The 14,047-nt window shown below is 37.0% G+C and overlaps 1 protein-coding gene across 5 annotated transcripts in view; it reads left to right on the plus strand.

Annotated features, from left to right (window-relative positions):
- The window catches only part of RALGPS2 (Ral GEF with PH domain and SH3 binding motif 2), a 175,631-nt gene that overhangs the window by 130,875 nt on the left and 30,709 nt on the right, over positions 1 to 14,047 (plus strand). For all 5 annotated transcript variants that reach the window (XM_047753072.1, XM_047753068.1, XM_047753070.1 and 2 more), the window contains exons 9-13: positions 4,289 to 4,426; positions 6,533 to 6,623; positions 9,946 to 10,013; positions 11,308 to 11,443; positions 12,287 to 12,438. In XM_047753072.1, coding sequence (XP_047609028.1) covers positions 4,289 to 4,426; positions 6,533 to 6,623; positions 9,946 to 10,013; positions 11,308 to 11,443; positions 12,287 to 12,438 — 585 coding nt within the window. The remainder of the gene's footprint in view (positions 1 to 4,288; positions 4,427 to 6,532; positions 6,624 to 9,945; positions 10,014 to 11,307; positions 11,444 to 12,286; positions 12,439 to 14,047) is intronic.

Genomic DNA, 14,047 nt, shown 5'->3' on the forward strand with positions numbered 1-14,047 from the left:
CTGCAACATGACCCCTCTTGTCGGCGTACGGTTATTCTTATTAGTCGACGTGTTGTGATTTAAAAGCAAACCTAACCCTGGACTGAGTGGAGGAAAAAAGAGAGAGTTCCAACCCCCCTGGCTATGAGTACTTAGACAGGTCACTTTATCTACCTCGGGCCCAATTCTTCTGCTGTGAAATTAGGGTGCTGGAGAGGGCTTAGTCACTATTGAGTACCACTCTGCTTTCGTGTTTCATTAGATGAAGAAATGTTGATTAACTCAGTGGCTGAGGAGACGCAAATTGAGGTATCCTAAGTAGTTTGGCTTAAGAATTCAGTGCTAAGCGGTGGACTGGGATTTGACTCTGAACTCCAAAGCAGGCGGTCACACTGTCTCTCGGTGGATTATGTAATTGCTGACTGCTGCTTCCAGATAAAACTTGGGGGCTTCTACTTTTCTATACACACCCAGGGATTTCCCCTCTTCTCTGCCTTTCTTTGTACTACTTTGCTCTTTCTCAGGCTCTACCGTCAACTGTTGATCCGCATCCTTACTTAAAGTCAGCTTAGTTTCTAGTTCTTTCACAGACTTGTTTCTTTAAACTCCTACGACATACACAGGTATGGCAGGGATTCCATCGTCAAAGGCCTACAAATGCTTAGAAGAAGGAAGCAGGTAATGTAATAAGTGAAATTAACCGTAAGTAGGAAAGCAGAGGGAAATAGTTATGACACCCTGGCATCCTTAATGATTAGTATATTGGGATCGACACCCTTTTCAACTGTACCTTGTTGTTGCCAGATCTCCCTCCCCCCTTTTTTAAGGAAAAGGGGGTTGTGTAGGTATTTTGTACAGATTTTCCTGATTTCAAAAACATCACGACAGCTTCTAGCCTCTGACTTAGGTAATACATCTTTTAATCATTCACTTGGTGATATCGTATTCACTAATAGCTTAATCCGGAAGAATATGAGGTAGTAAGCTCCTCCTGAGCTTTTTTGTTTGGTCAATTTAAAGCTTTCTAACTTGAACAATTAATAGTATCACCAGCCAGGCTTGGACAGTAGAATGGGAGGTGTTTAGGGACAGGTAAGGATTCGTTTGGTATGTTAAATTGAAAATGAAAGTCCGGAGCTGCGTTCTATAGAGAGTTTAGAGAGTCATCAGCAATTAGCTGATAGTTGAAGCCTCAGAAGTACATGTAGAGTGAGAAGATTAATGACAGAACCATGGGGAACACCAGCTTCCAGGGAATGTGAGAAAGAAGAAAAACGGAGGGGGGGTGGAAGCTGGGAAGATTCAAGCCAGTAAGACGAAGCAACAAAGGGAATAGTCCAAATACTGCAGAAATGTCTGGAGATTTAATGATGAGAAGAGGTCATTTATGCCTTTGCTACAATAACTATCAGCAAATGAGAGATGTGGATTTCATAGTATCTACAAAGTGTTAGCACAAGTGTGGATAGGTAGAAATTTACTGTCGGTCAGAGAATAAATTAATACAGCTTTTAAAAAAATGTGGCATTGTGTTAAAAAGTTGAACATTTTATGTGTGTGTGTGTGTGTGTATAAATCCAGAGAAATTCTTCTCCATATGTGCCAAGAGGCGTATACAAAAATGTCTATAGCAACAAGGAGGGAGAGGGAGTAACTGGAAACTATCAAATAAAGTGAATAAGTAAATTGTGATATTGTTACATATGAGTTTATTCTCAATTTAAGCAGTTACAGCTGTACTTAACACGAGTCTTAGAAACAAGATAGTGAGAGAAAGTGGTCATAGGCTATATTTTTTAAAATCTATTTGCAACCACTTATAGATCACTTATTGTGTACCCATTCTAACCTTACTGATATTGTCATTTAATCACACATATAAAGTATGATTTTTTAAAGCTTAAAAATAAGCAAAAGTAAAATAATGTATTGTGCAGGAATATATAGACATGTGTCTTAAAAGAACCAAGAGAATAATCTTAAAATTCAGAATACTGGTTACCTCTAGACAGGAAGAGACGTGATACAGGGAAAGGGCATGTAGATGAGGCAACAGCACTGATGTTGTAGATCTGAAGTTGACAAGTATTGCTTTGATAACAACCAGTTTTACGTGTGTTAAACTATTATTTTTAGAAAGATGAAATCATGATTCTTGCATAAATACGAAGTGCGTACGTGTCAGAGGTTTAGTTTAAATCATCAAATGTTTAAGGGAATCAGGAAGATACCACGACCATCGCAAGGGCGAATTCAGAGTACTGCACATACACACACGCAGGCGGTCAGGAATGCTGATGTGAGCTTACAAGATAGTTGCAAAAGTGGTCATCATCCACCGGGCAGTGACCAGTTAGCATCCCACTGCACAGAGTCCACTGCCATTCGTATGGACAAGCATCTGTATTATTACCAGTTTTCAACAACTTACAGAGTTGTAGAGTAGCTCAGGCCAAATGGATGCACTGGAGATGGGATACCCAGTCATCTTTTTGGTCCTTCCACAGTCTATCCCAGTTTTTCCTGTCACAGAGAAACTGTATGTATCAAATATTACTCGAAAGTAGAATAAGGTTTAAAAAGTAAGTGGACTAGTCTTTGTTTCTCTTTCAGGTTGTTTGTTGAAGAGAGGAAAGGCAAGGGTCCTATGTTGAGGAGGGGATCAGATTTAAAGGAAGTGTTGCTTTGATTTTGTTTTCTGAAGTAAAGGAGATTTAAGTGTGTGCGTTGGCTCTGGAGAGAAGCCAGGAGAGGGTGAATGATAGTGAAAGCAACAGTGGGTATTTTAAAGGAGGCAGTAGCAATTACATTCAAAATCACAGTTTAGATTTGGAAAGAAGAAAAAGATTCTTCTTCCTCTGAGAGTAGAAGAGAAGGAAAGGAGCTAGGCTGTAGATTTATTTGAAGTCATAAAAAATGAAGTGGAGAGTCTCTAAAGAAAAAGAAGCATTTATGATAGGTGGCTTAAAGAATACTGTTAAGATTTACTGAATGGGAAAGGCACGGTACTAGCATGAATGAAAGGATTGCCATGTCAACCTTTTACATTGTGTTAAGCACCAAATGGCTGAAAATACAGGTCAGGATTTTCATCTTTTAGAATGCAAGGTAGAGCAACCACCAGAATGAGTTTAGTTGTGAGCAGTTAAGATATTAATACGAAAGAGTTTCAATAAGGAGATTACAGAGTCACAAAAATTATCAGGTGAATGGTATAGATACTGTATGAGTTTATACAAAGTGTAATCTAAAAAAAAAAAAAAAACCTGTGGTACAAGTGTATACTTGAGCTCCAGCTAACAGTTCACACGGCATCAGCCATGTCTTTAACAACTGTGGGCCTTAGGCTCTTCATCTATAGAAAGAAGGGTTTAAACTAGACAGTTTCTAAATTCCTTTCTTGGAATCTTTGAAAAAACCAAAGAACAGTTGACGGTGACCTGGATAAAATCTGATTGAGTCTAGGTATTACTCAAGATGGAGGAAATGGTATGAGAAAAAACATAGGGCCAATGATTTGGAAAGGCAGCAGGTACATCGCTGTGATTGCATTTGCCCTGAGAGTTCGTGAACGTAGAATAAGGAGGTAAAAGTAGGAAAGGATGTTTTTCTCTCCAGCTGTAGTTGTGTTACACACTTTACATGTGCACAGTCAACTCTCAGGAGATACTTTTAATAATGTGAACCTTCATATCTAGAACTAGTGCAGCCACATTATTTGGGGGGATATATTTGTTGGTACAGAAAAGGGCAGGGTTAACCTCCAAAGTAGTTAAAGACTCAAGTGATAGTTATCAGTTCAAGGCAAGGGGCGTATAGAACTAACATTAGATAACTACCCCATGGCCAGGTACTGGTTAGGCTGGCTTACTTCACTTCTTGGGGCTGTACCACAACTTGGAAAATAGGTACTAGATGTATAGATGTAAAAATTGAGGTTCAGAGATTAGAATAACTGTCTTATGTGCAACTTGAAATAACTGTCTTCCTTATATACAATTAGTTGGAGGCAGAGGCAGTTCAGGAGCTCAGCTTCTTCCCATTAGCTCCCGTAGGTAGGTATGGAGTTTAACTCCATTCTCAAACCATGTCTTAAAATGATATCATAAGAGAACATCTACAAAAAACATATTTACGTGTCTGACCCCAACTCTAGGGAAATCTAGGCCTCAGTGGTCATGTTTTAACAAGAATGCAGTGTATTAATAATAATATATTCTAACTATGGCACATATCGAAATACAGCTATAAACTATTCTCTTCCAAGCTACAAGTAGGAAAACACTCATTTTATCTAATTTCATTTTAGGTATCTATCTGTCAGATTTAACATACATTGATTCAGCGTACCCATCCACTGGCAGCATTCTAGAAAATGAGCAAAGATCAAATTTGATGAACAACATCCTTCGAATAATTTCTGATTTACAGCAGTCATGTGAATATGGTGAGTTCTGGGGGTAATGGTATGATTCTGTGGATTTGTTTACAGAGATTGATGGCCACTTGTCACATCAGAGGGACATTGTCCTAATATAAAAGAAAATAATGATTGTTTCATTGAAGTGTTTTAAGATCTTGCATGAAGGAATTGAAGTCTTTCATATTTAAGATATGCTAAGATTTATCTTTCACACTTCTGCTATTTTATAGCAACTTTGCTAGCATAATTTTCAAAATTATTTTCCATTCTCTTCATCTCATTTGATCTCTGATCTATTATGTAAATATTTCTTATGTTTTTTAGCTAGGAAAGGAGCTGAGACCCTTGATCCTAGTAACAGTCGATCTTAGTAAGCTTTCTTGAGTCCCGTGTTGAGTAAATAACCAGTTGTTGTCCAAGATGTACTTTATGGAAACACGTATGTAGAAAGAGCTTGCGCAAATCCAAGCGATTAGAAGTTGGGGGGTTTCTTTAAAATGTCTTAAATGACAAAGAAATGCTGGAGGGGGTGCGGAGAAAAGGGAACCCTCCTGCACTGTTGGTGGGAATGTAAGCTGGTAGAGCCACTATGGAGAACAGTATGGAGGTACCTTAGAAAACTATACGTAGAACTACCATATGACCCAGCAGTTCCACTCTTGGGCATATATCTGGACAAAACTCTCCTTAAAGAAGACACATGCACCTGCATGTTCATTGCAGCTCTATTCACAATAGCCAAGACATGGAATCAACCCAAATGTCCACTGACAGATGATTGGATTAGGAAGATGTGGTGTATATATATACGGTGGGATACTACTCAGCCATAAAAAATAACAAAATAATGCCATTTGCAGCAACATGGATGGAACTAGAGACTCTCATCCTGAGTGAAGTAAGTCAGAAAGAGAAAGACAAATACTGTGTAATATCACTTATATCTGGAATATAATATACAGCACAAAGGAACCTTTCCACAGAAAAGAAACTCATGGACTTGGAGAATAGATTTGTGGTTGCCAAGAGGGAAGGGAAGGGTGTGGGAGGGACTGGGAGCTTGGGGTAAATAGATGCAGAATGTTGCCTTCGGGAGGGGTTAGCAATGGGATCCTGCTGTGTAGCACTGGGAACTCTTGTCTAGTCACTTACGATGGAACGTGTAATGTGAGAAAAAAAGAATGTATACATGTAAGTGTAACTGGGTCACCATGCTGTACAGTAGAAAAGAAAATAAATGTATAAATAAAAGATAAAAAATAAAATGTCTTAAATGTTTGAATGCTTTGAGTTTGATAGGAAATAAAGGTAGGCTGTTAAAGCTATATTCTTTTTATGCCATTTAAAAATAGTGAGTTTACATTACCAGAAAGTTAAATCAGATAATTTCTTATTTTGTCCTTTTCTCAATTTTTTAACATAACACCAAGTTTTAATGTTAAATTAACCTTACTTGAAAAAAAAATTTTTTTTTTTGGCTTTTTAAGGCCACACCCACGGCATATGGAGGTTCCAAGGCTAGGGGTCTAATCAGAGCAACAGCTGCCAACCTACACCACAGCCACAGCAATGTGGGATCTGAGCCGCGTCTGTGACCTACACCACAGCTCACAGTAACACCGGATCCTTAACCCACTGAGCCAGACCAGGGATCGAACCCGCAACCTCGTGGTTCCTAGTTAGATTCATTTCCATGGTGCCACAATGGGAATATCTAAGTAGGGAACGGAAAACTTTACAAATGAGAGCCAGGCTTCTTTAAAAAAGGAGACTAAAGTCCCTTGCATTTAGATGAGATTTGAATATAAGTCACAATGATGTCTCTGATTTTTTTTTTTTGAAATTTCTCAAATATGTTGGACTTCGTAAACAGAGCTGTTTGGTTGGTTTATTTTAATCTATACAAACAGCATGCACCTTTAGTTTTCTCAATTACTTCCAGTTTTACATCAAATAATACTTACCTCAGTAATGTCCTCTGGAGTTAATTTAAGTAAGTGTTGGTGCCATGTGACCTTAATTTACCTTTACCTTTAATTATATTTTTCTCAGCTTAACTTTTAAAATTCTGCCTAAGATGTACTTTATCAGATAATTAATCTGATTAATAATTTATCACATTTTGCCTAGATATCCCCATGTTGCCTCATGTCCAAAAATACCTGAACTCTGTTCAGTATATAGAAGAACTACAAAAGTTTGTGGAAGATGATAATTATAAGTAAGTTGGATCTTCAGAAGTGGTTTGTATAACTCTCTCCTGTCCTCCACCCTTTCCTCCTTGGTACTTAATTAAACATGTACATCCTACATCTTATGTGAATATCTAATCCAGTGGTACATTTACAACAGTAAAGGTGTTTACATGTATTTCTTTGTAATCATTTGATGTGATTAAATCAATATACAAATACCTCCTCTGTTCTTCCATTAAAAAAACATTTCATATTTCTCAAATTGCTGAGAACTAATTTTTGATAGTTCTAGTTTTAAATTTCTTCCTTTCTCTTTATATTCACGGATTCATTTGTGGAAACTTGTCTTTGAATGGGCTAAAAAGCTAATGAGACAGTCTACAAATAGAAAAATTACGCCTTTTTTAATGGTAATTAAAACATAAGTTTGTACTTGTTTTCCGTTGTTTTTGTGTTTTGAGAGAATATTGAACCTTCTGGACTCTGGGTTAGAGACCTCTTTGTCCAGGGTAGCACCATACTTAGCCTTTTCTCTATTAGAACAAGTTCTTTATTAAAGGTTTTAAAACTTACTTTTAAAATAGCTGATATCAGAGTTCCCATCATGGCATAGTGGAAGCGAATCCGACTAGGAACCATGAGGTTGCGGGTTTGATCCCTGGCCTTGCTCAGTGGGTTAAGGATCCAGCGTTGCCGTGAGCTGTGGTGTAGGTCGCAGACTCCGCTCGTATCCCGTGTTGCTGTGGCTCTGGCGTAGGCCGGTGGCTACAGCTCCGATTGGACCCCTACCCTGGGAACCTCCGTATGCCTCGGGTGCGGCCCCAGGAAGACAACAAACAAACAAAAACAACAACAACAACAAAAGAGCTGATATCCATTTCCTTTTCCTTAAGCATCCACAGTAATGCCCAAGGTAGGTGGGATTTTTGAATTATTAACACTTTTTATTTTTTAGTGGCATCATAACTGCCAAGTTTCTTCAAAAGATAGGACGATAAAGAGCTTATTTCTTTTGAGGCCTCTCGTTTTCCTTGTAGTTTCATCTGTTAATTTAAAGAAATAGTTTTTCAGCTTTTTTGTGCCACCTGTTCGCAAACATTCAAATATTTTTTCTTTTTTGCATGTGTGGGGTTTTTTTGTTGTTTGTTTGTTTTGCTTTGTAGGGCTGCATTTGTGGCATATGGAAGTTCCCAGGCTAGGGGTAGAATCAGAGCTGCAGCTGCCAGTCACAGCCACAGCTGCTCGGGGTCCAAGCTGCACCTGCAACCTACACCACTGTTCACGGCAATTCCGGATCCTTAACCCACTGAGCAAGGCCAGGGAGTGAACCCGCGTCCTCATGGATACTAGTCAAGTTTTTTACCGCTGAGCCACAGCGGGAACTCCTAACTATATATTTCTATATCAATTTTTGTTTATTCATTTTTTCTGGTCTTTTTTTTTTAGGGCCACACCCGCGGCATATGGAGGTTCCCAGGCTAGGGGTCTAACTGAAACTGTTGCAGCCGGCCTACACCACAGCAACGCCAGATCCGAGCCATGTCTGCGACCTACACCACAGCTCACAGCAATGCCAGATCCTTAACCCACTGAGGGAGGCCAGGGATAGAACCTGAAACCTCATGGTTCCTAGTTGGATTCATTTCCGCTGCACCATGACGGGAACTTCTCAATTTTTATTTTAAAGAAAGCTTTTACAGGGTAATTCATTTGAAAATGTATGAGGTCATTGGATCAGCATTTTAAGGTTGGAGTTGTTTCACAGATCTGATGTTACCCTAGCTTCTTGAGTTAGGTAGTCTGTCATTTATCACTATTTCTTCCATCTCTCTAATTACTGACATAGGACAAAACACTCATATTTTGTCCAAATAGGTATAGATGATTATTTTAAAACTCAAAATATGACTTAAGTAGTTATTAAAATTTCTGTATCTGGCTCAAGAGACATAAAACGGGTGTTCAGTGAATGAATTCAGCATAGTCCGGAGCGTAAATATTTAAAGTAAACTGCTCTGTAAAAAGAAAAAGAGCAGAATGCTTAATCATGCATATGTTCATTACATGCATTTTACACTTTCAAATGTTTGGAATATAATCATATGATTTCTTTACAATGTTAAAGAAATAGAAGTTAAGAACTTAAAATTTATCATTATGAATATCATTAGTATTATACAATTTGATAAAAATTTCCAGTTGGTAGAATGCTGAAAGTAAAAAAGTCTTCATTAATTTCCAGACAGATGCTTGGTGATAATACAGACTACACCAAAATGTATTTTGTGGGTTACACCAAAATATTTTCTACAACTGCTTTAGTGTCCCATTTCCTGAAACAGTTTCCACTGGTAGGAAACTATCAGTCAGTTTCCACTGACTAGAAATAGAGTCTGTTCTTCACTGTGGAATGCCAAACTAATATATTATTCTAAATGGAACTTAGGTACCAACTAATAGACTTTGACTTAAGAAAGGGATTTATCAGAAATTTGTAAACAGACTTTTTCTTTGTATAGATCTTTCTTTTGATAAGTTGAGTTGGTTGACTTTTTGGATGGTTAGTTTTAAATGAGGCGCTTTTGAAATTTTCAGTGCTTACAGGGGCCATCAGCCCATCCATTAAGCGTTCTAGAAAAAAATTTACATGATGTACTTAATAATGTGACAGTTACTAAATTTAGTTGTCAAGTATCAGTATATAACCTTAAGTTAAAATAGCTTTTAGTCATTCATCAAGTATTTTTAAATGTGTTGAATTGTTTGGCAATATTAGAGTAATTTCGGGAGATGACTTTTTAGATACGACTTTTTGATGATTTTTTCCCTCCCTAATATTTCTTAAAATAACCATAAGATGATATTGGTCTAAAAGAGAAAGGAGACTTAACATTAAAAAATCATGCTTACCAAACACGTTAAAGGAAATCTGAGTACTCAAAAAGTATGCTCCCGTCCAGGAGCCCTACACCAAGAAAACAAAGAAATAATTTGTACTCGTATTTTAATTTTGAAAAACCAAAGGGCAGAGAGAAGATAGAAGACTGTTTATCATCTTCTTCCCTTTATTATTATTATTACTTTTTTACTATTATTTCTAGTTTGGTACATAATAGAAAATAAGGTCTGTGTTATCTGTTCTCTATGATGACATTTGCGGTATAGGAAATTATCAATGAAGTCCTTGAAATATATATATTAGAAAAAAAGATGATGGTCAAAGAAAAATATATAGCTGAGATTACTTTATAAAAATGTTTTCAGGCTTTGGGGACAAAATATATGATTTTAATATTATTTTGTCAAATGTTAATCATTTTATGTACTTTGTTTCTTTTTGAACTTCAGGCTTTCATTAAAGATAGAACCAGGGACAAGCACACCACGTTCTGCTGCTTCCAGGGAAGATTTAGTAGGTTAGTGCAGCTTTCTCTCATTACCGGGTAATAAACCAGGTAACCTAATGAGAAGGAATATACTCCAAAGAGAATAAATACTTAGCACATTCTATTCTGCATGCAGTTTTATTTTTTGGTATTAAAATATATCTATTTTTCTGTTTGGTTTTTTGTTTAAGTTTTCACTTGAAGTTTGTCAGTAATGTACAAATATATATGCAACTACTCAAAAAAATAGATACAACCAACATAAAATAGTAAATAAGTGTTTATGAATATATAGTTTTATAAAATTAAGAATACAGTCTCCTAGGCAACAAAGCTTGATTACATGAGAAATTTTTGTGGTCCAAGTGGAAAGTTCTACTAATTCATATATTTATAGGAGTCAATTTTAGTGGCTTAAGTTTTTTTAAAATTTCACTCTAATGCTGGAGCAAGAATTGAAAATAATTTAAAAATAGTCATAGCTGATATGTTTTCTAAAATTCCAAATATAGACCTTGACACCAAGATTTGTATTATTTTGTATTCTAAAAATATATTAAAGCCTATCTAATAAGTTGTTAAGGAAATAAGGAAGCAAAAACATGACGTTATCTAGGGGGAAGAGTATTTTAAGCAGAGTGAAGCATTTCAATCTAATCTCTTTAAAATTTTCTTTTCTTTTCATTCTCAATATTTTGCAAATCTGTGTACTTTTGAGTTCTGTTTTGGTAAGCTTGAGCAGTATCGCTATAGATATAAATTCTAACTCGAACGCTTGACCTACCCTATACATTCGTTATCTAAGAAGTTGAAATTAAGAGGGAAGAAGTAATATATAAAATTAAATGAGCACTGAACTAGGACTTAGAAAACCTGAGTGTTAAGTCCAGGTTTCATCTGCGATGTGCTTAGCGCACCCCTCTGACTCTGTTCTTCTGTGAATGGGGAACTAGTCACCCTGCCTACTTAGTGCAAGGAAAACAGATAGATATGAATGGATTCTGTATGTTTTGAGATGTTATGTTTTAAGACTGAGAAAGTATTTTTCATGTTCAGTAAGTTAAATAGAATGAACATTAATATTATCGTAAAATTTAAACAGCTTATATTTCATATCAAAGGATGAAAAATAAAACAATCTTTTAAAACCATTTGACCCTTTCTCTCTCTCCCTCTCTCTCCCTCTCTCTCCCTCTCTCTCTCTCTCTCTCCCTCTCTCTCCCTCTCTCTCCCTCTCTCTCCCTCTCTCCCCCTCTCTCCCCCTCTCGCCCCCTCTCTCCCTCTCTCTCCCTCTCTCGGTCTTCTTTTTAAATTTAACCCTTAGGTCCTGAAGTAGGAGCATCTCCACAGAGTGGAAGAAAAAGTGTGGCAGCTGAGGGAGCCTTGCTGCCACAGACACCGCCATCCCCTCGGAACCTGATTCCACATGGACATAGGAAGTGCCATAGCTTGGGTTATAAGTCAGCATTTTTAATTTTATCTTAAAATTTTTTGTGTTTTTTCCAGTTGGATTTATATTCCTATTTACTTTATTAGTGAACAGAAAATAATGTCCTTGCATAGTTTTATTTGTGTAACAATAGTCTTTTTCTGATTTAGTAAAATACCTTGTTTGCATAAAGGCATTCATTTCTTTCTTCACCTTAATTTGGGAGGCGAGATTCTACCACTGAACCACCAGTGCCTCCGTCCCTGCACCTTGATTTGGAGATGAGCTTTTCCCAACAGGGCCTTCGCATTTGGAAGAGAAAAACTAACATTATAGATCATCATCAGAAGTAAAATTAGGAAAGCAGTATGCATTTTCATGTTAAATTATGTCAAGACAGTCGTTGCTTATCTTAACCAAAATAAGTCACCATAAATAAAGTCTATAAAAATTATTTTTTTACCTCTAAATACAAAGAAAGGGAAGCTGATTTTTTGTTTAGCTTTTGCAAGATTGTTTCCTTAAAATGGCGCCCAAGGTTTACCCTTGCTGTGATTTTCATGAAAATATAGTGGCTATTGTCCAGAAGTGAATGTGAGAACAATTTTTAATGGACCCAAGTCTCAGGATGAAATTAAGTATTCTCTGTTCCACAGGTAGATCTGGCCTGGTTTCCTGAAAATTTTTTCCTAAACTGTTAAAGTTTGAGCCTTTCATGGTAAAATCTGTGTGTTCATTAGTATGAGAGTTCAGACGTGAGTTCAGGATAGCTTGCAAATCTTTTATATCCTGAATCTTTATGCAAGAGTATCTTTTATATCCTGAATTAGTAACAGTAATAAGAGATATGAAAACTATTTCTCTTTGTTTCCAGTTTCATTCATAAAATGAACACAGCAGAGTTTAAGAGTGCAACGTTCCCAAATGCAGGGCCAAGACATCTGTTAGATGATAGCGTCATGGAGCCCCATGCACCATCTCGAGGCCAAGCTGAAAGCTCTACTCTTTCTAGTGGAATATCAATAGGTGAGAAACATTTCTCTGAGAGGGTTCCAACTTACGTAAAATAAGACTTTTTAATAAAGCTCAGCTAGGAAACAGTCATTAACCCTACTACAAATAGAAAAAAAAAATTAATAAAAGCTAAGTAGCCAAGTAGATATAAGATCATGTTACTAGTAGCTCCTGAAGTTAAGAATTCATGAGGGTGTGGAAAAGTGCTCGATGTTTTTGACTGCAGAAGGGCAGGCATTTAAGGAATGGTGGGCACAGAATGTGGATTGGTTGAATTGGTTTCTGCATGCAGTTGGAATGTGGGAATGAGAGAAAGGGCAGATCAGTTATGACTCCGAGTTTTTTGGATCAAGCAGCTGGTTAAATGGGTGTGCTATTACCAAGGCAGAGAGGACTAGAAAAGCAGCCATTTGTAGGTGTTGAGGTATTTGTGAAGGATGACTAGGTTTGAGGAGTTAAGAATTCTGTTTTAGACATGTTTGATAGATATTGAGTTGTCGGGTAGGTAATTGAATGTATGGATCTGCTGTCTAATGGGGTATGGTCAGGTCTATAGATAGAAGTGTAAAAATAAACATGTTTATAGTAATTATAGTATTTCAAGCCATGAGACTGAATGAAGGTACCTAGGCAGAGTGTAAATAAATAACAGAAGGCATTCTAACATTTAGAGATGGAATTAAAAAAATTTTTTTTTTCACTGGCGGGCCATCAAAGGGAGGGACCAGTGAAGGTTTCACATAGGAGGAGAAAAACAGTGTAATATCACAAAAGCCCAGTAGAGGAAGTGTCTCCAAAGGGAGGAAAGTGTTGAAGGTACACTATCAAATGCACAAATGGGAAGTAAGATGAGATTGGGAGTTGATCAGTGGATTTGGCAAGATAAATCTCTTGGTGACCTTGACAGCATTTGCTTTATAGAATAATGTGGGCAAAGCCCTGATTGGAGTAGGGTGAAGAGTGAGAGGTAAGAAACTAGAGATAGCTGTTATGACGTGGGAGCAGAAAACGGGACTGAAAAAGGATGTGTGAGATTAAGAGAGGAGTTTGTTTTTACTTCCTAAACTTTTGTTTATTTTCTGAACCTTCTAGATGAACATTATTTCTTTGATCAGTTATGAAATCGCCGTATAATGCTGCTTTTGTTTATAAAAAGAAATAAAGGGGGAACATGTCTTCCTCTGTGATTTAAGTGCCAGGTTGCTCAAGGGCTAAGCCTCTCATTATTAATATGATCATCTCAATATTAATGAACAATCAATAGAAAGAAATGTAGGCATTCATTTTCTTGAACATAATGACTGCCTTTAACCCTTGAGAGTCTCAAACCCTGAAAGTGACATTGCTTTGGAGCTGGAAAGCTCCATTCAGCGTTTTTTTTCCCAGTGTTCCCCTTTTTATAAATGCAAATGATAAAATGATGACAAAATTTACAAAAGAGAAGACAAGTTGGCCACCCACCTAAAATAACCTCTTTACTAATACTGTAAATTGCCTGCATGCAAATATCAATCTCAATCTGAAAAATAATACTCGGAATAATTTTGCAAAACAGAGAGTAAGAGCTTTTTCTCCAGGGAACTAATGTGTTACACTTACAGAATCCAGCATGCCACTTGAA

This window comes from Phacochoerus africanus, chromosome 11 (genome assembly GCF_016906955.1).
Source record: "Phacochoerus africanus isolate WHEZ1 chromosome 11, ROS_Pafr_v1, whole genome shotgun sequence".
NCBI classification, from domain to species: domain Eukaryota; kingdom Metazoa; phylum Chordata; class Mammalia; order Artiodactyla; family Suidae; genus Phacochoerus; species Phacochoerus africanus.